Source organism: Nicotiana tomentosiformis, chromosome 1, assembly GCF_000390325.3.
Source record: "Nicotiana tomentosiformis chromosome 1, ASM39032v3, whole genome shotgun sequence".
Lineage (NCBI taxonomy): Eukaryota > Viridiplantae > Streptophyta > Magnoliopsida > Solanales > Solanaceae > Nicotiana > Nicotiana tomentosiformis.
The window spans coordinates 148,074,515-148,097,637 of record NC_090812.1 but is presented as its reverse complement, the minus strand read 5'-3'; the positions used below and the strand labels follow the sequence as shown (position 1 = coordinate 148,097,637).

The 23,123-nt window shown below is 37.4% G+C and overlaps 1 protein-coding gene across 2 annotated transcripts; it reads right to left on the bottom strand.

Annotated features, from left to right (window-relative positions):
- Window positions 1-6,280: 6,280 nt before the first annotated feature.
- LOC104105931 (zinc finger CCCH domain-containing protein 19-like) lies at window positions 6,281-20,819 on the bottom strand. Of its 2 annotated transcripts, none has more exons than XM_009614365.4 (10): window positions 19,435-20,819; window positions 19,083-19,162; window positions 14,011-14,195; window positions 12,894-13,815; window positions 12,634-12,761; window positions 12,204-12,263; window positions 12,067-12,117; window positions 9,207-9,277; window positions 8,418-8,569; window positions 6,281-8,328 (listed from the first exon to the last, which is right to left on the bottom strand). In XM_009614365.4, the coding sequence occupies exons 1-10, from the start codon at window positions 20,643-20,645 to the stop codon at window positions 6,491-6,493; spliced, it is 4,698 nt and encodes a 1,565-aa protein (XP_009612660.1). In that variant the 5' UTR covers window positions 20,646-20,819; the 3' UTR covers window positions 6,281-6,490. The 2 variants fall into 2 exon arrangements, with proteins under 2 accessions (XP_009612660.1, XP_009612659.1); XM_009614364.4 differs by having other exon boundaries at window positions 6,281-8,340; window positions 19,435-20,817.
- Between the last annotated feature and the right edge of the window lie 2,304 nt (window positions 20,820-23,123).

Here is a 23,123-nt window from a genome sequence, read left to right as displayed (position 1 = left end):
TATCTGCAATATCCAGTCTTTTCTTTCTTTCTTGGCCTCGTTTTGAGTGGTGAATTGTTCTTGTCAGATAATCCTCAACTTGTTCCTGCATTCTTTTATAGGATCAATCCATGCATCTTCCTGCAAATCTCCAAAAATAAAATTCACATGATTAAGGTTAGAATAAGAAAATAAATAAGAAAAATCATGTGAATATTCCTCTGGTATGTCCAAGACCATTTTTTTCTCATTCTCTTCTACTAAAGGTGGTAAATGTGGAAAGGTGGGTGAGGGTTTGAACTCTTCTTTTATTTCTTCACAATCAACCAAAGTCTCATCTTCAGTCATCTCAATTGAATGAGAGTGTTCTTCCAGAGTGGCAAGTTCTCTCTGTGGATGCTCATCCTCTTGGGTAGACTCATTCTCACAGGGTATCTCCTCCATATATCCACCATCACAACGCAATGAACTTTCTGAAAGAATACTTATTATTTGACTAACTTGAATTGTTAGGTTCTTAATGGATTCACCATTTTGTATAAATCTCTCTTCAACACTGTTCATGAACTTATACATAAGCTCTTCTAAACTACCATTCTCCTCTTGAGGTGGTTGTCTCACTTCGCTTTCGTTCCAGTCATAATCAGAGTATTCATTCCATCCAAAGTTAAGATTGTGGCCATATACCTATAAGGACTAAAAACAGAGTGAGACTTTTTAAAAGATGAACCATAGGAAGAATACTTACCTGTTTGACAGTCAACCCATAGGTGATTTCCCCTACATTTAAAGCAAATAGCAGACTTGTGATAATTTTCAGCTGCTAACTCTGCAACCATTTTCTTAGGTTGGTTGTGCTCCATCTTTACAACTCTTGAGTTCAACATCAGGACTATTTTCTTCAAACTTTCTCCCTAGAACTTATCCGGTGCTACATAAGAAATCTTGAAGACAAGTTAACTAATAAAAAAATAAAAAGTAAACAAAAAAATAATAATTCCCGAATTAGAACCAAAAATTATTTTATAACACTATTGATTGCCAATCTCCGGCAACAACGCCAAAATTTAACAAGCGCAAAACACATCACGAAATTGATGCTCGATAGCCAAAGATAGTATAGTATGATTATCGTCTCTACTTGGATTGGATTTAAATAATGCTCTAGTAATTTCTGGTTTAACTGCTATTCAGGATGATCAAAAGTTGATTGGAATGATTACGAACTATTTTTAACTACTAAAGTATTTGACAATTGACTGAAAAGAACTAGAGATTAGTAGAATTAGTTTCTTATCAATGTGAGAGGTTAGGGTTTTGACATGATAGGTGCAAGGTTGTTATTATGGATATGATATTGTTATATTTCACTCTTGAGGTTCTATAGATACTCACGAATTCAATAGGTGATTAGCTTATACTTCCGATTCAGACTCTTCTCTCGATTAAATCTAAATCTTTCAAATAAACTAATGTGAAGTACGGTAAAACTTGCAAGAATTTATTCGTAGGAATGATCTGAGAGAAACTTCTCGCGAATATTTCTCAATCTTAATTTAAACGGTAACTCAAAAAGCTCTCTCGATTACTTCAAAGAATCACCAAAATAAACTAAGGCATACGCTGCAAGAATATTCAATAAGATATTTCTCTTTCGATTAAACACTATAAAGAATAAAATCACAACTATATTAAAGCTCTTTCAATAAATTCAAGCAATTAAACAGTAGTCAAATCCATAAACGACAACTAAGTCACCAAATTATGTCACACCCTAAGGTAAACTACTCCATATATGTAGAGAAAGTCATCACAAATAGAATTAAAGAGTAAGAAAACATCAATCTAACGTTACAATCCAAATTTCCGTATTGAATTGATAGAAAGATGATGAAATCCTGTATCTTGTAGCCTCCAATGCTCTCCCAAAGCTTTCGTAGGTCAAAAGTCCCCCAAAAATCATATTTTTGGTATATTTATACCATGTAGAAATGGGTCCCGGCGAAACTATCCTTTCCAAACTGAAGTAGGAGAAATACTCTATAAAATTTGCACATGCGTGGCGCATGGCGCGCCGCCCCACGCGATGCGCTTGTGGAGAAATTCAAAGAGTTGATTTTTACACTCAGCAGAAATTTTGCACTAGCGCCTCGCGGCGCGGTAGTGCATTTTTCTCAGAGTAGTCTTTTTTTTCACTTTTTGACATCCAGACTTAGTCCTCGACTCCCGAACGTGATCACGACTTAATTTTTTGGGCTTTTACTCAGACTTCAAATATCCAACTTGTTCAAATTAGCTCGAAATTATCTTAATAGCTCGAATTATTTCCTGCAATGTATAAAACACGCAATAAGAATAAAGTACTAAAAGTTTGGCTCAAATACAATAAAATATAGTGATTAAAGTGTAAAATATAGCTAAAACACGAGTTCCTAGCCTACCATCACTAGTAACAATACAAACAAAGTTAAGTACCATTAAGTCCACTTAAATTTCCTAGTTTGGCTAAATAAGTACAAGTACTATTCGAAAATAAAAAGACAGAACAGCCTGATAGATACTTGTATTTGTATCGTTTTGACATCCCAGGCCTTCTATTTTACGAAGTTTTATCTAAGCACTTGTACGTATCCAAACAGTAACACCTCATTGTAATGACTATTATACATGTTTCTCACTTGCTTGACGGGAATGACACATCAGATCCACATCACTTGCCATGTCATTTTCTATTTTTGTCAATTAAAAATTCCATTTGAAAAAATAAAATTAAAACCCTTGTTTCATGTTCTCGCACCCATGTTTTGGTCTTTTAAACCATGCTTCAGTCAACCCACTAGAAACAATGGCTTATCTGCACAATTTCTCCAAATCCAAATGGACAGACTTTACAAGATTTTAATTGATACTCAAACATAAATTCACAATCACTCCACCGCTCATCGGCAACTTTCACCAGTTTTGCCCATTTTTTGACCCACTAGTGACCATCACGACACACTCATTTCGCGAGCGACAAGAAAATAGTAGTCATAAAAGATAACTATCAAGCCCAAAATTTTGAAATGCTTCTATCTTAGTATTTAAGAAGTATTGAAAACTCAAACAAAATTTATTCATTTATTTCGAAAAAGGGCTAGATGTGTCCTTGTACTATCAGAAATTAGTTATAAGTACCCTTAGTCATACTATTCTTCCCCATCTACCCCTGCCATTACACATTTTAATATTTTTGCCCCGGCATCTAACAGACCCATTTTTAAGGTCAAGTGAGACGATTTTAAACAGCCTAACCATGTATCCTTTTACCCTACCCGTTCCAATAGCCTCCCATTCACCCCTAAAAACACTTAATCTTGTTTTCTTCTGCAAACTTAGGTTTTGCCCCATCATAAAAGAAAACTTTACTGGTATTTGATAAGCGCAAGAGAGAAATGATTTTTCTCGGTCATAGATGAAACTTATTTTTCTCTACACTTTATTTCAATTTCTTTTTCATACTCATAGATGAAACTGATTTTTCTTTACACTTATTTCAATTCTTTTTTCATATCACTTACTCCAAATCAAAATTTCAGTTCTTTCATTTTGCGATGATAATCGTCAAGTCAAGGCTCCATTAGTGTCGGTGAACATTATCATGGCTTTGAAGATAGGAAAGTAAGTTGCACTGCTTTGTTTGGTTAGAAAGGTTAGGATGACGTTGGTATAGTATACAGTGGCGGATCAACAAATAGTATATATACGTAAAAATAAAATATTTAACCTATCTGCGCGATATAATTTTCGACTAAGGGTTGGCTCCGCCACTGATAGTATAGTGTTCTTTTCTTTTGATTTCAATGGTTAATACAAAAAAAATTGTCAAAAAGAACCATGTCCAGTTTGTATCGAAGATCAAAGGCTAAAAAAGTGTCAAGTTCGATGAAATATTGTGATTATTTCGGGATCACTCATATTTTTCTTACTGAACTTACCATTGATGGAAAAGGGATTTCTTACCCCATAAATTTCATAATTAAAAATAGATATAAAGCACATTGTGCAACTATTCGAGAATTAAATAATGAGTACAGTAAAATAATATCTTAATAAATTCATTTGAATGGAAAATATGAGATACTACACATTTGTATCAGATATTTGGTAAAAGAACAAATATGTGCATTAACAAGGTATTCAAAGCTCTAATATCAGGCACCTCTTGATAATTTAGGGAAGGAATAATTTGTCGACCAACATAAAGTTTGAGTAAGGGATAGTGGGGTAACAGAGGAAAATCTAAGATGTATTTTGAACAAAAGTGATATTTCTGTTCAGAACGTGAAAGGATTTAAGGAGTAAATAAAATGCAGCTGAGGACTTGCATTGGATTTTTTGAAGCTGTGCAAACAGTTAGCTAATTGAAAGAAATGGAGGTGAAGAGAGAAAACAGAGGGAAATCGCAACAGATGAGGCAAAACGCTAGTTTTGGAGAAGAAAACAAGATTAGGTCTATTTGTGGGCGAATAGGAGGCTATTGGGTTGGGGCTGAACGGGTAGGGTAAAAAGGGTAAAATGGGTATGTTAGATGCAGGGGCATAAATATTACAATGGTAAAGGGCCAAATATAACCCCTTACTTTTGAAAATACCTCTAGTTATACTAGTGGGTTATCTATACCCCTGCAGTCATATTTTGGGTTCAAATATACCCCTCATTTAAATGGAGGGACATGTGTCATAGTCTTATTGGTCAATTATAAATATCTTCTAATTAATTAAAAAGATCCATTACCCATACCCGAAAAATAATTTTTTTGTTTTTGTAAAAACTGAAAAAAACTGAAATTATTTTTACTAAAAACTGAAAAAACTGAAAAATATTTTCTAAAACAATGTTTTTGTAAAAACTGAAAAAATAAAAGCTGAAATGCAATTTTCTAAAGCAATTGTTTTTGTAAAAACTGAAAAAAACAGATTTTATTTTTTTTACTAAAAACTGAAAAAAATGAAAATATTTTTTTTTCCAGTTTTTACAAAAAAACTGCTTTAAAAAAAGCTGAAAAATATTTTCTAAAATAATATTTTTGTAAAAACTAAGAAAAAAAAACTAAAAAATAATTTTCTAAAGCAATGTTTTTGTAAAAACTGAAAAAACAAATATTTTCTTTTTTTTCAGTTTTTAGTTAAAAATATTTTAGTTTTTTTCAGTTTTTAATTGCTTTAGAAAATTACTTTTCAGTTTTTTTTCCAGTTTTTACAAAAATATTATTTTAGAAAATATTTTTCAGTTTTTTTAAAGAAATTTTTTTTTGTAAAAACTGGAAAAAAAAATATTTTAGTTTTTTCAGTTTTTTGTAAAAAAAAACAATTAGTTTTTTCCAGTTTTTACAAAAAAAAAAAATATTTTTCGGATATGGGTAATGGGTCTTTTTAATTAATTAGGAGATATTTAGAATTGACCAACAGGACGATGACACGTGTCCCTCCGTTTAAATGAGGGGTATATTTAAACCCAAAGTATGACTGCAGGGGTATAGATAACCCAATAGTATAACGAGGAGTATTTTTATACCAATTTCTAAAGTAGAGGGGTATATTTGGCCCTTTGCCGATGTCAAAATGCGTAACGGCAGGGGTAGATAGTGAAGAATAGTACAATGGACGGTACCTATAACTAATTTCTGATAGTACAGTGACACATCTGGCCCTTTTCTATATTTATTTTAATATATTTTATTTTTGGAGAATATTGATGGAAGAAAAGTTTTGATTTAAATACTTTAACCACTGGAAAAAATTGTGGAACCATAAAAAGGGGAAAAGGGAAGAAGATGGTTGGAGACATTTGATGGAAGAAGGGATGCACAAAGCCGAAAATCTTATGGAATATAAAAGAATAAAGAAAGATGAAGAGAAAGGGAAAGGGGAGGGATCTGATGAAGAAAAGAGATAGGGAGGGGGAGAACCAGAGAAGGAGGGCAAGGGAGGGTAGTTCTGTTATATTTTTTCTTTTTTCTTTTGTTTATTTTTCGGTTGTTTTATTTTTATTTCTATTGAAGTAAAATTACCAATTCATTGAATTCACGTACCATATGTGCATATAAATCATGCACTGTCCACCTCAGCCATATAAACACCACATAAGCTCAATCAATGGTCAAAGACGTTTAAAATACTATATTTCGACATGTACAAGTCCTTAAATGAAACTTCGCAAAGTAAAAGAACCGGGATGTCAAAACGGTACAAGTACAAGTGTCTACCAGGCTTTTCTGCCAAATAAAAATAAGAGAAGAAATATACTAGAGGCAGATTGATTGACCATAACGCCCGCTTGTGGCTTCCTTTAGAACAAAAACTAACACAGGTAGATTGAGATCTTGCTGCAGGGAAAATTGCACGAGATCAGGTAAGAGCTGAGGTACTAAACCTGCAAACGTTTTACAATCAAAGGACACTAAACCTAAAACAAGGAAAAACTGCGATTGATATTGCTGTACAAAATCATGCATCTCCTACAACTCTGATTAGCTATGAAGATAATTACACTCAGAGCCCTTTACACATCGACCATTCGTATTATATGGACAGGGCTTATTCCTTCTGAAGAAACCGCCAGGCCCTCTACTGCCAAAAGATGACTGCCTATTCCAGCGTCCACCATTGTAACCTGAGTTGCCACCATGAGAACCCTCGTCCTTGTGACGTGAGAAGTTACCCCCATGATGCCGGTGTTCATTATTTCTCGTGCCCGGACTTCCAGTAGATGGACGCCAACCTTGATTTGCATTAGCATCTCCTGGTGGTTGTGATTGTCCTTGGACAAGAGTTCCAGGATTTCCAATTCCAGTAACCCACCCGTTACTAGGCGTAAGCCCGGGAACAGTTGATCCCATATTCACTGTTGTAGCAACCCAGCCTTGATTTGCATTACCAGGCGCAAATCCCTGGACCATAGGATTACCCAATGGTGCAACCCATCCTTGGTTCAAATTCCCAAGAACTGGCACGGTAGGCACAACCATACCAAGATTTGCATTTCCAACAGGCATTGCTTGAACAGTGACTCCCCAGTTCATATTCATGGCTGCCGGTACCTGTCCACTCCAGGTCATGTTTGCATTTCCTGGCATCATGCCCCAGCCAGTATTTGGATTTTCAGGTCTGAGTGCTGATGCAGAACTGATACTCTCTGGCTGCACCACACCCCAGGGTGCAGTAGGCATAGATGGAGGTTGCACATTGGGTTGGCCACCTTGAGTTTGGGCTCCCCAATAATGAGGTTGAGGCACAACTGAGGCTCCTGCGCTTGAGAAACTTACAGCAGAATTTTGAACAGAAGACGTAACCCAATTACCATATCCCTGAGGATGCCCAGGAGCAGCAACAGAACCATTTGTTTCTCCATTCAATGAAGCAGCAGCAAAAGTATGAGCACCCACATTAGGATTCTGAATATTAAGAGACTGAATGGACTGTACAGTTGCATTTTGTGAGCCAGGTTGGTTATTCATAACTGCCGCATGTTGTTCATTACTAGCAATCGACTGAGTATGTTGCATTGGATTTGTTGGGCCTGCTGGGATACCCTCTCCAGAGTTGAGCACGGGACCAAAACCAGTAACAGAACTCACATTATTTTCTGATTCCCTTACTTCAACAAAAGAAGAAATTCCACCTCTAGCGGAAACAGAAAGACTAGGAGAATTCTCAGAACCACGACTATGATTCAAATGAGGTCTCTCTCCATCTCGATTTTGCACGATAGCTCTTGAATGTATACTGTCAACTGCTGGTGAAGCTTTTTCAAACCTTCCTTCTAATGCATCAGTCAAAAGAATAGATTCGCCTTCCTTTTCTGTAATTCTCCATATTTTCAGATCAGCAGGGAAGTATCCTGTATTGCTCCATTTACGCAACTGAACCATAGAAAATGGCCCCTGTGCTTTTCCAGAAGGATCCTTGTAATGCCACATCTTTTCTGTTTCATTGATCTTGACAACAGTTTCTGCAGCCTTAACTGGGAGTGTAGCTGGAGAAGGAACAGATGCAACACCTGAAGATCTCGACACAACATCGCTATTCCATCCAATTGTTTCAGAATTGGTAGCAGAAACGAGCTTCTCCAGATTCTGCGATTCTGTCTCCCAATCTTTCCCTTTCCATGCATTCTCATTTACAATCTCACCAATACGTGCAGCATCTTGGCTTTTGCTAAAAATGTTTTTACTGGACAAACTTCTGTCGAATTCCCAATTTTTAGACTGAAATTTCCCTGCACTCCCCCGAGAATCTTTTGGAGAAAAGTTGCTTCCAGGGGAAACTGGCCCGTTTCCTCTCCTGCTGAAACTGGAATCTCGTGACCCTGTATAAACATCTGCGGCAGCAGCAGAAATTTAAACCAATACTCCGTAATATGAAATAGATAGACAAGAAGAAAGGGAAGTCATAAACCTCGTCTACTCTCTTTTTCCCCATCATCATCCTCAGACTCATAGCTCGGATCCATTTTCGGATCTGCGTGTATTTCTGGAACTTCGTCAAGTCTACGATGACGTTCATCAGGAGTCTTTAAAAGCTGCAGTTTCTCCACGCATTCTCTAAGCGTAATCATTAGTTAAGGCCTATTGGACCAGCTGGAACTTAAGAAGATATCAACTATTCAGCTGAACTTGCATGAATAACATCCCCATCATAATCATAATTACATGCAAATGATGATTTCAAAAAAGATAACAAGTTGGGAGGGTAGGTGAGCTTCTAGAGGTTTCATCTTCTGTTGTCTAGGATGGTCCCTCCATACTTTATCTGGGAAGAAAAAAACAATGTGCAAGGTCTAAAACTCTAGGTCAGACAGAGCAGAGATAAATGGAATGAGTAGCAGTAAACACCCATCCAATGCAAATAATAATTCAAAAAGAAAAAAGAATGCCCCGAATTAATGCAAGATTTCCGGAACCACGTGATTCAGTGTCTGAATCATAATGCAGACTCTGTCATGACAAGACAAAGGAAATATGGTCAACTGGTCACGGTAGTGCACTTTGGACCTAACAATCCTGCCCTGCAAGAAAGGGAATACAAAACGAAACAGCAGTCATACAGGAAGCATCCATAGTTGTTAAGTTATGTCAAATTGAAGAGCATAATTATCTATTCGTTTGATAAATATGAGAACATAATAGACTTTACATAAGTGATCACTTAAAGAAAGAGTGAGAAAATATTGATGATAAAGGATATTCCTTTTTACGCCCTTTCTCGCTAGCTCGATCACGAAGATGACTAAGCCGCAGGATCTCCGATTCCAGCCACTGCAATTCAGCACAGATAATCAGGCATGATAACAACAACATACCCAGTATAATCCCACAAGTGGGGTCTGGGGAGGGTAGTGTGTACGCAAACCTTACCCCTACCTGGCGAGGTAGAGAAGCTATTTTTGATAGACCTTCGGCTCAAGAAAAGGTGAAAAGAGAGAGAAAGGAAGAAGACGAAGAAGAAAGAAAGAATAGAGGGACAAAGGACGATAAGGAAAAAGGGAAAAAGACAACTATAGTAACAACAACAACAACAACAACAACAAGTAAAAGAAAAAGTAGCATCAAATAGTAATAAAATGGAAAATACGACACGGAGCGAACGAAACAATAAACAAATACTAGAGGTCAAAGAATACCCAAAAAAACAAGAGAGCTACAAATACTACTAAAAAGAACGGGGAACTCTCGACTACCTACTAGCCTACTACCCTAATCTTCGACCTCCACACCCTTCTCTCCTGGGTCATGTCCTCATTAAGCTGAAGTAGCGCCATGTCCTGGCTAATCACCTCTCCCCAATACTTCCTCGGCCTACCTCTACCCCTTCTCAGCCCCGCCACGGCCAGCTTTTCACACCTCCTAACAAGAGCATCCGTACTCCTCCTCTACACGTGCCCGAACCATCTCAGTCTTAACTCCCGCATCTTGTCCTCCACGGGGGCCACTCCAACTTTGTCCCGAATAACTTCGTTCCTAATCTTATCTCTCCTGGTATGCCCGCACATCCATCTCAGCATTCTCATTTCTGCTACTTTTATCCTCTGAACATGGGAGTTCTTGACTGGCCAACACGCAGCCCCATACAACATAGTAGGTCTAACCACCACTCTGTAGAACTTACCCTTAAGTCTTGGTGGCACCTTCTTATCACACAAAACACCGGATGTGAGCCTCAATTTCATCCACCCCGCACCGATACGGTGGGAGACCTCATCATCAATCTCCCCGTTACCTTAGATTATAGACCCGAGATACTTGAAACTACCCCTCCTCGGGATGACTTGGGTATCAAGCTTCACATCCACGTCCACTTCATGAGTCTCGTCACTGAACTTACACTCCAAGTATTTCGTTTTGGTCCTACTCAATTTGAAACCTTTAGACTCTAAGGTCTGTCTCCAGACCTCCAGCCTCGCGTTAGCCCGCTTCTCGTCTCACCAATCAGCACTATGTCATCGACAAATAACATGCACCATGGCACCTCCCCTTGAATGTGCCGCTTCAGCACATCCATTGCTAGAACAAATAAGAACGGGCTAAGCGCCAATCCCTGGTGCAACCCCATCACTACTGGGAAGTGATTCGAGTCACCTCTCATTGTCCTCACTCGATTCTTAGCACCATCATACATGTCCTTGATTACCCTAGTGTATGCTACCGGAACGCCGCTAACCTCCAAACATCTCCACAGAACCTCCCTCGGGACTTTATCGTATAATATATTAGAACAATTTTGAAAACCATATAGATAATGACATCTCTGAGAAATACGAGGCAGGAGAGAGAATTGAGAGAAAACGTGATATAAATGTCTTACACCTATATAGGCCCATTACTCTATGTACATCTTAGCAATCAATATATAGTTGCCGAACAATCTACATTTAGCTAAAAGTAGCTATCTACGTAACTGCTAACTAGAATGATTACGCTCACACCTAGAGGAGAGCGAATAGCTATCCTAAAAAAGAGTCTTCATCTCCCATGTAATTTAACTAGACTAGTCCATACCCAGGAAAAAAAAAAGAGAAACACCTCTGATACCCAGAAGATCAACAAGAAAAATTCTAAGAAGACTGGTCACTGTTGTGTTGCTAAATTTCCTAATCAGTCTTAGAGCCTAGAAAACTTAACTCCAAATGTTTAAATGGCACCATTGAACATCGGGAGAGCGTAATAACAACAGCTATATATTGGTTGATGGGGCTTGATAATAAGAAACCTCTCCGAATCCTTATGATGTTAATGTTTCAAACACTAAACTTCAAAGAAGCTACTATAAATTCCCTTTTTAACGTATATATCGTTTTTTACAAAGTCCGTGTTTCACTACATAAGCATCTCCGACACTCAATCAGCAAAGTGCTGACTGCCAACACTATTAGGTCCTTTGGCATAATTACGGTTACACGAAACTCTGTTTCATGTAAATTGATCAGGCACCGGAAGTCAAAAACAAGAGCATACTTGAGGACTACTGCAAAACTTTACTTCAAGGTGACTCACAAAGATTATATATGCATTTGCAGAGGGAGAGAGGGAGAGAGGGAGATGGCAAGCCCACGAGAAAAAGAGAGAGAAAGCCATCGTTCAAGGTTTGATAAAAGCTATAGAAAAAAATGCGAGAAGTGAAAATGTCCACTATCATGTGCCAAAGGGGGACTGCTTATAACTCTGCAATAACTTACCTTCAGCCCATTTAGTTACAATAACCCATTTATGATACTGGTACCACCTTAAACAACAACAACAACAGCAACCCAGTATAATCCCACTAGTGGGGTCTGGGGAGGGTAGTGTGTACGCAGACCTTACCTCTACCCTGGGGTAGAGAGGCTGTTTCCGATAGACCCTCGGCTCCCTCCCTCCAAGAACTCCCCACCTTGCTCTTGGGGTGACTCGAACTCACAACCTCTTGGTTGGAAGTGGAGGGTGCTTACCACTAGAGCAACCCAATCTTGTTGTTGCTGTTGTTAACCCATTTATGATACTGGTACCACCTTAAATCTAAAAATAAATGCATACTGGAAAAAGTAATAAAAAGAAAGCAGTTAGCTTACATCATCAACTCTAGCAGGCTGTATTTCCACGGCTTTGTCAAGAACGTCACCCTGTAAATGTGACGATTTATCAGCAATACGAGAATAGGGACAAAGTTATAGTAACCATATATTGTCACAATCAATTCCAGTCTTACCACTGTTAGTCTATTGATCAGTCCACACCTTATACTCTGGCGTAAACGCTTGCATTCTTCCTGACAATTGAAAGTAGAAGCATGTGAACAGCTAGATCAGAAGACATCAATTTAGCCTTTTTATCAAGCGAGATAAGTGAACATATTAATAATGTTTCAGATGAGCATTATTGATGATGCAATGGCACTCATTGTAGGATAAAATCCCATAGGGTAACATGAGCACGCCAAATATGGACTATATAAACCCTTGGATCTGATACTCATACTCAAAAGCCAACCAACACCTAAATGCAGTTGGCAAAGCTTGCTGGCTGCAGTAAAATCCCATGCATTTTATTCCCTCCTTTTCTTGTCTTTTCCTTTACCACAAGAATTGTTTCAGTAAATTCTATTAAATTAAGTAGCTAGTGAATTGCAATTCAATCACCTCAGTAAAATCTTGATTTGAGACAGTATCAATTGATACAACCTCTGTCTTGTTCAGATTTAAGATATCCAACACAATATCAGTTGTCCTCTTGCCAAGTTTGTAGGGTTCAGCAGCTTTGCTTGTACCTGCAACAAGAAGACTCTTGTTTATGATAGGAAGAGGTGAAAGAGGTTCAAGTACAATTTCAGACACATAGTGACAACAGAGAAAACAAAAATGTCCAAACTAGCAATATCAGAAGAACTATAAATAATTACCAACGACTTGCACCAGCCTATAGAGGTCTTGCTTCTGTGCACTACCAGAAATTCGTATTCTTACAAACGTCCCAAAAACTTTTTCATGAAAATTGTCAATCTCTTCAAGTAGGTCCTCTATCAACTTCCGTCGTAAGTAAATTAAGCTGATGTTGTGCACATTAATAGCCGCACAGTCTCCACGATTTGATTGAGGTCCCCTTCTTTCGCCTTTCTTACGTTTACGTTTCCTATCTTTGACTCCACTAGTAAGAGTGTCAGCATTTCTATCAGTTTCGAAGTGATTGACTTCCGTATCAACTATACTGCCTCGAACATCATCTATCTGAGAATCCTCTTTCAAAAGAAAATGAGACTCGAGCAGTTTTAACATCTCAAAATGCCCAACCCGTGGTTTTCCAAATAGTCTTTCAAGTCTTGAATCACATATAATTTGACTTTTCCGATGAGGATCACGAAGTTTTTTTGTTTTGATGTACTCAAGCACCAGAGCCTGCACATCAAATTGAGAAATAACAGAAGCATCACCATTTTTCATATGCTTAACAAATTCAAGCAGCTCTTTTGATGCCCATTCAGTGGTGCCAGCTGTAGAGAAGCCTTCACTTCCACTAACAGCAGCTGCACTGGTTGAATCCTCTTCAATTCTGAGTGATTTTGATCCTCTTTTTAAGCTTCTTCTTTTAGTTTTACTGGCTTCCAAAGTTTCAATAGAATCATCTGAACCTGAAGCTCCATCATCATTGTTGTCATACTGAGGATCAGCCAACTCATGTTTATTAGCAGATTCATCAGACCCCTTCCAAGGACTTTTCGCATTGGCAATTTCTTCTGAAGATAAAGATAGCCTCATTTTTAAATCAACAAAGTAATCCTTAAACAGATACTCCCAGCAACTCTTGTCATCAAAATCTACTGGTGCCTGGGCTAGCAAAGAGCAAAATTTTTAACATAGCACGGAAAGTATAGAAATAGTAAAAATAAATTGTACAAAAGGATTTCATCTGTTGAGTAGAGTTTGCATTTTACTTTTAACTATTTAGAGCAGCTCAATGTAGATGGTGAATATATTATAACCAAATATCCCGGGAAGAGTGCTAGGTACAGGAGTACATACATCCTTGTCTCCCAGCCCATTGCTTTCTATTAGCTTGACAGTTCTCATGCAGGTCTCACAAAAGCCTTTGTTACCCCTAACACACAGGATAACAGCATTTTTTATACACCCCTTGCATAACGAAAATGGACATGTATAGCACATGTAGTAAGCCTTTTTCTCACAATTGCTACATTGATGCCAACCTGAACCGAAAATAAACAATGAGCAAGATAAAGCAATAGAAAAGCAAGTAAATCCAGCATTATCAAAAGCTACAGTAAATCAAGAATATAAAAGCAGTAAAAATCCACAAAAATACAAATGGGGAACTATTGAAATTAGGAAGTATTGATATTAAGATGGTTTCCCATGATAAAAGCTTTTCAGTTCTGGGTTCTGGCAGCGTGTTTAATCCCTACACCCAAAAGCTTGAGAGTTGAGACTTCAATAAAGTCAAGAAAAATGAAAAACCATGAAGCAGAAAGAAGAAGAAAGCAATGCATCTAGAGCGGCATTTAATATTCCCAAAACTTATCATCTTTCTAATCAAGAACTCATATTAAACCATTGATTGACTACTGTAAGCAAAAATAAACTGCTCCAATAACAGTACTACATCGATACCTCTAGTTTAGTTAAATTTAAGAGAACTCTAGCTCAGCTTAATATTATTGAAATAACCTCCCTATAAGAGATAGGATATTAAGTAGCACCCAAGGAGCCCCAACAAATTAGGTTTATCCATACACTTTATATCAGTTAAGATGTCCCACATTGGTTGAAGGATTAGGTTGTTGTTTCCTTCTATGGACCTATGCAATCCTCACCTCATGAGCTAGCTTTTGAGGTTGAGTTAGGTCCAAGGTCGATTTTCTTCAAATGGTATCACTTATCAGAGTTAGACTCATTCCTATTCTTGGTTTACCCAATGTTCGGTGCTCATGTTATATCTTCCTCGCTCCAATCCAGTCCTGGCTGTTTGGAAGGTTGTTAGAATGCCCCACGTTGGTTTTGACTAATGGGTTATTGTCTCTTATAGGCTTATGGGCAACCATCATCTCTTTAGCTAACTTTTGAGGTTGAGTTAGACCCAAGGTCCATTTTCTTAACAATACCATATAAAATATCTGAAAAACCATTTCTCAAATGACTATACCCACCTACTTTTGTTTTTTTCCCAGCCAGTTCCTCTCCTCCCAGCTGTTCTTTCTTCTCTCTCCCCCTCTAATATTAGTCAACACCAAAAGTCCACCTATCCTTGCCATTCCAAATCTGCTCTAGCAGTTTCTACCGTTGGGATCTATAAAATCCATCCATTGATGTGGACCATAAACCATTGTGACTCAGTCAACTGATTAATCAGTTCAAGTGGTCCACTTCTCCCTCTATGGCACTAGCACAAAGATCCTGCACTCTTGAACTTGTGCCCTTTAAACTGATTATAGCTAGATTGTATCATATTTACTGCTATCCTTTTGGTACTCAAGTCTTTGTGCTCGATATATTAAACTGTATTTGTTATCCTTTTTTCTTTCCTTATTTTTTGAATAAGTAAAGAAGATATTTAATTCACAAAACGTGACAAGCTAGTGCTATACAAGTACAAAATCACCGAATTACAGAAACCTACATGTTACCTAGTACAGACAAGTATAGCACTTTTCCCACAAGAAAACAAAATGCATTCCACACACTAAACTGGTACTTCACCCCTTTACTGCATAACCCATGCTGGTGGATGTGTGTATATGTCTTTCTTTCAAATCCTTGGAACCAAAATCCTTCCCTTACCCTCATCTTCCTCCTAATTCTCCTGTGTGAATCCTTTTTTATCCGTCCACCTTGTTTACCTGCCTCCCTTCTTTTGTTTGCATTCTGTTCATGCCTCTCTCATTGTCTTCATCCTTACCAAGTTTTTCCATGCTTCTTGCTAGTTTCCACCCTCTCATTTTTTCCAATTTCGTCCACAGAATCCCTCATACACAACTTATCACAATCTGTGGTCATAGTACAAGAACCTTTGCGCAGTGGTAACCATCAATATAAGCATAATGTGGCTTCCCACTAATGCCAATGGTGCAGCCCTTAAATCCTTATGACATTACCTGCTTCATTAATGATCTGTCAGTTCCTACTTCTAGGTGGGAATAGTGTTTGTCAAAGCAAAAGCGTAGAAGAGTGTCAAGTGTCAGCTAAGGCTTTAAGCTCAAAGCGGAACTAGAGAGGAATAGATGGCAAAAAGAAAATATATGTGTGTGTGTGTGTGTGTGTGTGTACCCAAACTATAAGCATTAACAATAGTTTGTATGGATCAAAAAATTAACCAGATTGCAATTAAGTGAATATGAAGTAAAATTCAAGTCAATCAATTTCAACCATTTTAAATCTTGGATAAAAATTTAAACAGACTGCAGTTAAGTGAAATATGAAGTAAAAATCATGCTAATCAAGTTCAACCATTTTAAAACTAAATTCATACGCAGACATACAATTTTTTTCATGATGGTGATGTCCGAACTAGCTCATTAGATACCTACTACCTCCCACCAGTACAGGTGTTGGGTAACTCTGCCAACTAAAATTTAGGCAAATGGGAAGAAATTACCTAGTGTTTTTTGCCTCCGCTGGGATTTGAACCGGAGCCTCATGGTTCTCCTCCCACTTTATTGACCACTAGACCACACCCTTGGGTGTAATGCGCAAACATACAACTTTTCATTCAAATTAGCGAGTAGTTTTCATATACTAGAATTTTAATTTCAAAATCCTACAATCCTATCCGGTGATGTTCCTTAATTATAGTTATATTGTTTCACCAACTATATTTATTGCTCATTATATTCTTCGAGAAAAAGCCATGTGAATCGAGGCAAATGGATTGAAACATATTTAGTTCTTGCTTCCAATTTCAAAGGGGTTGAAGATCAACACAAGGGAATTGTGTCCCTCTCCACTTCCCTTTCTCTATCACTTTGTATCAGAATAACATAATTACCCTTACCCTCCCCCCACCCCCTCTTTTTTTTTTTTTTTTGGAGGGGGGGGGATAATAGAGAAATCTCCGAGGGCAATTAGCACACCTTTTCTACTTTACCTTCTCTTATTTTTCGTACTAAATTTTCAAGTAATTATTTGTAAAGAAGATATTAAAACAAAATAGTATTAAACAATACTTTGGTTTACTATAGACATCAACATATTGTATCACTTTCTATCAATACAATATGACTACCCTTACTCTCCCCCCTCCCCACCTTTACTTTGCTTTTTTTTTTGGGATGATGAAAATCCCCCCCCCCCCCAAAAAAAGAACCCACAAACACACCCTATCTACTGTACCTTCTCTAATTATTGGTACTTGTGAGAAGGCACGGGAGAAAATATGTTATTGATATTGGATGATAAATACAATACAAGAGGTCCCTATTTATAGCTATACACTACAAGGAGATATTACTCCTCTTCCAATGTGGGACAAGACTACACTATACATATCTGTAAACTAACACTCCCCCTCAAGCCGGTGCATACACATCATATGTACCGAGCTTGTTACACATGTAACTAATACGAGAACCAGAAAGAGACTTAGTGAAAATATATGCTAGTTGATCAGTTGATCATTCGACTTTACAAACTTTGTAACAATATCTCCTGAAAGTATTTTTTTCTCTGACAAAGTGACAGTCGATCTCAATGTGTTTAGTCCTCTCATGGAACACCGGATTTGACGCAATATGAAGAGCAGCTTGGTTATCACACACTAGTTCCATCTTGCTGATTTCTCCGAACTTTAACTCCTTGAGCAACTGCTTGACCCAAACTAACTCACACGTCGCCATAGCCATGGCCCGATATTCGGCTTCGGCGCTAGATCGAGCAACTATATTCTGTTTCTTGCTCTTCCACGAGACCAAATTACCTCCTACTAGAACACAATATCCAGACGTAGAACGTCTATCAAAAGGTGATCTTGCCCAATCAGCATCTGTGTACCCAACAATCTGCTCGTGGCCTCGATCCTCGAATAGTAATCCTTTGCCCGGAGCTGACTTTATATACCGAAGAATGCGAACAACTGCATCCCAGTGACTATCATAGGGAGAATCCATAAACTGACTTACAACACTCACCGGAAAAGAAATGTCAGGTCTAGTCACTGTGAGGTCACTGTTCACACCGGAATATTGCCGGAAAGGTCACTGTTCACGCCGGAAAAATATAAAAATGGTCGGAATTTGATTTGAATTAGATGGGTAAGCTCGGAATTTTGAGGAGAGCACACTGTCCTGAAGAAACTTCGCGAAAAAATGGCCGGAAAGTGGCCGGAAGCCTCGCCGGAAAAGTTGTTGCCGGCGCGTGGAGGAGTGTGGAGGTTTTTCTGCTGGATAAAATTTTAGGGGTTGATCGTCGGAGGGTGATCTACCTCGTGGTGGTATTGGTTTTAGCACAACATTGACAGAAAGTGACTTTCACTTAGACAAGCCTTAGGTCACCGGAAAAATTGCACGATGACTAAGTTCTTTCTTCCCGGTTAACGCTGGAATGATGCACAGCGATCTTTTCTCACTAATGCTCTGATACCATGTGAGAAGGCACGGGAGAAAATATGTTATTGATATTGGATGATAAATACAATACAAGAGATCCCTATTTATAGCTATACACTACAAGGAGATATTACTCCTCTTCCAATGTGGGACAAGACTACACTATACATATCTGTAAACTAACAGTACTAAATCTTCAATTTGTTATTTGTAAAGAAGAAATTGAAGCAAACTGCTATTAAATGATGACTTTGATTTACTAGAGAATTGACATATTGTTCTAGCTCGGCGGAAATGAAATCCTTTTCCTCAGGATCCCACAAATATGTAGTAGTTATTTCAGATGATGAATTTCACTACTCTACAGCTTTAAGTCTAAGGAGACTCTTGAAGGAATTCAAAAAGTGGAAGATATCAGTGTGTATTCCAACTTTAAAAAGTCTGAAAGAAAACGAACTAGCATGAGTAAATCGGCGATACATAAATTTTATCCACTAAATGAAGTCTTATGAGGAAAAAGACGTACATATATGCACTTACCACAATTCCATCGACCTTTGGCACGGAAAAATGCTTCATCCCGATTAACGCAACAGGGATGATATGCTTTAGGACAACCCCTATAAATTAAAGACCACATAAAAAAGCAACACATGAGCAAATCCACAAAACAGAGAATGCAAAGCAAAATTATCAATCCCTTTGGTCCAACTTATATGACACTATTGCCAAAAAAGAAAGACGCAAAATGTTATGGCATGTTTAAGACCACAAATTTCAAAGGTCTTCCTTTCTTTGTTAAACTCCATGCCGAGTCAAACTATGTCACATAACTTGAAACACAGAAAGTACTACTTAACATGGATAAAATTTCATAGGTAAGCAAACTCACCTATGGTCACATAGCACCAAATCCCCGCCGTCAAAGCAAACGAAGCAAACGTCCTCTTCTGTAATCTTCCTACTTGAAGCTCTAGCTGCAGCCTTTGAATTTCCAGGACTCTTAGAATCCCTCCTCTTCCTCTTTCCTCCCAAGGATTCCCCTGACTCGACTGTATCAGTTTCAGTCTCCACTTCAGTATCCACATTAGTAGTCTCTTCCTCAACACCTATTGCTTCATCTTCCTCGCCTACAAGGGCACCCTGAGAATCATCTAACGTCGAAACATGTTCCACTTCTTCATGCTTTGTTACATCCATTTCCACAGCTTTAGCTTCAATTGTTGATACATCTGTCTCTACAACCATCTCATCATTCTCCTCAACTTTATTCAAAATCAATTTGTCAGCATCATTATCAATAGTAGAAGTCTCCCCCTCAACATCCACTCCTTCAAACCTACATTGTACTTCTTCACGCTTCTTTAAATCTGCCCCATCTAGTGTCACCTCTATTGTAGCTTCCGCAGTAGAAAAAACTCCCTGTCTCACTGCCTCACCATTCTCTTCATTTCTGGTTGCAACTCTTGCCACAGTATTAGCACCAACGCTCTGAGAATTGTCTAATTCGTGCTTCAACTCAGTATCAGCATCAGTTTCATTCTCCACCTCAGCACCCATTGCTTCATGAAAAACCTGTGAATCATCTAAAACAGAAGGTTCTGTTTCTTTGCGAAAAATCTGCTCCATAGTCCCATCTTTTGCCACCTCAGCAATTGAAACATCTCCCTCTGTCACTGCTCCACCACTTTCTTCATTTCCGGTCGTACAACTACGCTCACAACTGCCTACTTTGTGCTTCATCAACTTCAGCAACTCGTCTTTCTTTAACTCTATTTTCGATTCATCAACTGAAACATTTTCCTCTGCGACGGCTTCATCATTGCCCTCGGTTTTACTCAAAACTACAGACTCTGCCCCAGCAGTAACATTTTCTGCTTCCGCCTCCACTTTCGATTCCACAAACGACATAACCACCTCCGTCACCACCGAACCCAACACAACAGCTTTTTCATCATTTTCGTCTGTAACCGCATTGTTAACGGCATTGAATTCCGTAACGGAATCGCATTTTTTCAATGATTTCTTATCAATTAGGGGTTGTTCGTTAACGTTATCCTCCAGCAAGGGTTTATTTACGTTCTTTTCGTCGTCCTCCGCCATGGAAACTGAACTTTTATAAAACCCTAACCCTAGGTTTTTGCGTGCGTTAAGACAGAAAATGCTGATGCTACATAGAGAAAAATTGTAATCGTATACTCAAAGAGTGATTCGATTGTATTTTATTGGAACTTGAAAGCTTATATAAGAATCGGTTTTCTGCACGGAGGGAATTTAATAGTGCCTAAATAATTTTTTATCGTACCACATCAGGTGCATATTAAGAAAATGAGCTGATTTAGCTAGGTTTGGACATATATTTGGTTAAAACATAAAAATAAAAAAAAATTGAAATTGTGTTAAAAATAGTTGTTAAAGTTTAAGTTATATTTGGACATGTATTTTATTTGAAAAAATTGATTAACTATGAGGGGAAGAAAAAAAAATCCATTCAAAAACTATACTAAACTGATTTTTGGGAACTTGAAAATTAATTTTAATTTTTTTTTTCAAAAACGGATCAAATTCTATGAATAATAATTTTTTCAAAAAAATATTGAAAAAAAAGTAGTCAATCTATGTCTAAATAGGTCCTAAATTTGTGCAATTTCTAAGGTAATTATTTTCAAATGCGAAAATTTAAATTATAGCAGGTTTTAGTAACTAGCTAAGGTTTAGTTATATTTGACAACGGTAGACCCTTAATAAGTGTTCATCGGTTGGTACGGTATGGTATTTAAATATTTCGATTCGGTATTTTCGGTATTCGATTTCTTAAAACGCTATACCAATATCGTACCTAATTAAATTCGGTATGGTTTTGAGTTTTTCTCCTTTCGATTTCGGTTTATTCAGTACGGTAATTTTGATTTGTTCAACTTGAATATTAACTAGTGCGTCGAGTCATAAACTATAATATTATTAATTAAAGTACTCACAAATATAAAAATAAAAACGTTCTAAGCTCACATGAACGTTGACAAAATCTATGTCCAAATTAGCAAGTATTAACCCATAGAGAGCAAAAAGGTACATAAAGGAATAATTTTGATCATTGAAAATGTCTTATCACTTGCTTAGAGATAATTGCTGAACTTAGAGAATACAACAAAGACTAATCCAATAGATGCAACATCAATACACTAGTAAGAAACACCCTAAAATCATAAAAAATATCATGTTAACCTGCTTGACAGCCTGAAGAATAAGAATCAGAATCTGCAACCTAACTTGTTCTTCTATTTTCATAAAGAAGTATATGAGTTTTATTGTCAGGTTCAGCATAAATGCCAAAGAAAAGTATTATGTAACTTAGTACGTTATTATCAACAATATGTGCGTAATCAAGTATATATTTCGGTATGGTATCAGTATTTCAATATTATTTTTTTAAATATCATATACCATATATAATACCAGAGGCAGATCCCAGATTTAAACCCTATGAGTTCAAATTTTAAAGTTTTTAGCATTGAACCCATTATATTTTTAAAGTTATGGGTTCATATCTACTATTTTTGTAATTATAATGAATTTTTACATATAAATCTTTACTCCGCGTCGAAAGTTATGGGTTCAAGTGAACTCGCCGGCAGAATATTACATTCGCCCCTGTCTAATACCAATTTTTTTAAAACTTAAATCAAATACCATACCAATTCTCAAAATTTTCGATTTCGATGCGATAATTCGATATTTACCAAATTATGCACGGCCTTACTTCTTATTGGCAGTGCTTCGTCTGAAGTTTTGAACTATTATAGCCTATTTCATTCCTAAAAAAAATTGAATTGCCAAAGTCAACTTTAGATTCCAATCTCCATGAGGTTCTACTAGAACTAACTTTCGCCTGAAATCTTATGACATAAGACTTAAAGCTAGGAGCTAGGCTTTGGCGGTTAATTACACGCCCGACAATTAAAAGTTTGAAACTTTAGGCATGCGATTGAAATCCTCAAACCTGAAGTTTAAATTTTACTTCTGAGGTAATTAAACTTGAGCAAGTTATGCAAAACACAAGTGGAGCTTAAAATAATTATCCTTTCCTACCTATTTGAAAACTATTTACAATATATACCTACCCAATTAAAACTAATTACCCCTACTTACCCACACCCATACTTTTTTCGGAGAAAGGCCAAATATATCCCTCTAGTATCGAAAATTGTTTATATTTACCATTCGTTATACTATTAGTGTATTTGAACCCCTACCGTTATACTACTTAGTTCAAAAGTGCCCTTAATTTTAAGGGAGGGACGCGTGGCAGCTCAAGAATAAAAAGTCCAACCCCCATTTAAAAATACCCGATCCAATTAAAACCACCCCTGATTTAATCCACTAGCCGACCCATATCCCTCATTCTCTTCTTCTTCGTATCTTCTTCCTCTCCCTTTATTCCCGATTAAATCCAAACAAATTTCGATAAACAATAGTACATGGAAAGAAGTTATGTTCGCTATTTGACTTCATAATTGATTTTTCTCATCGTCGATATTATCGGTGTTCCCACCGGCAAATTTATAACGACCCGACCGGTCG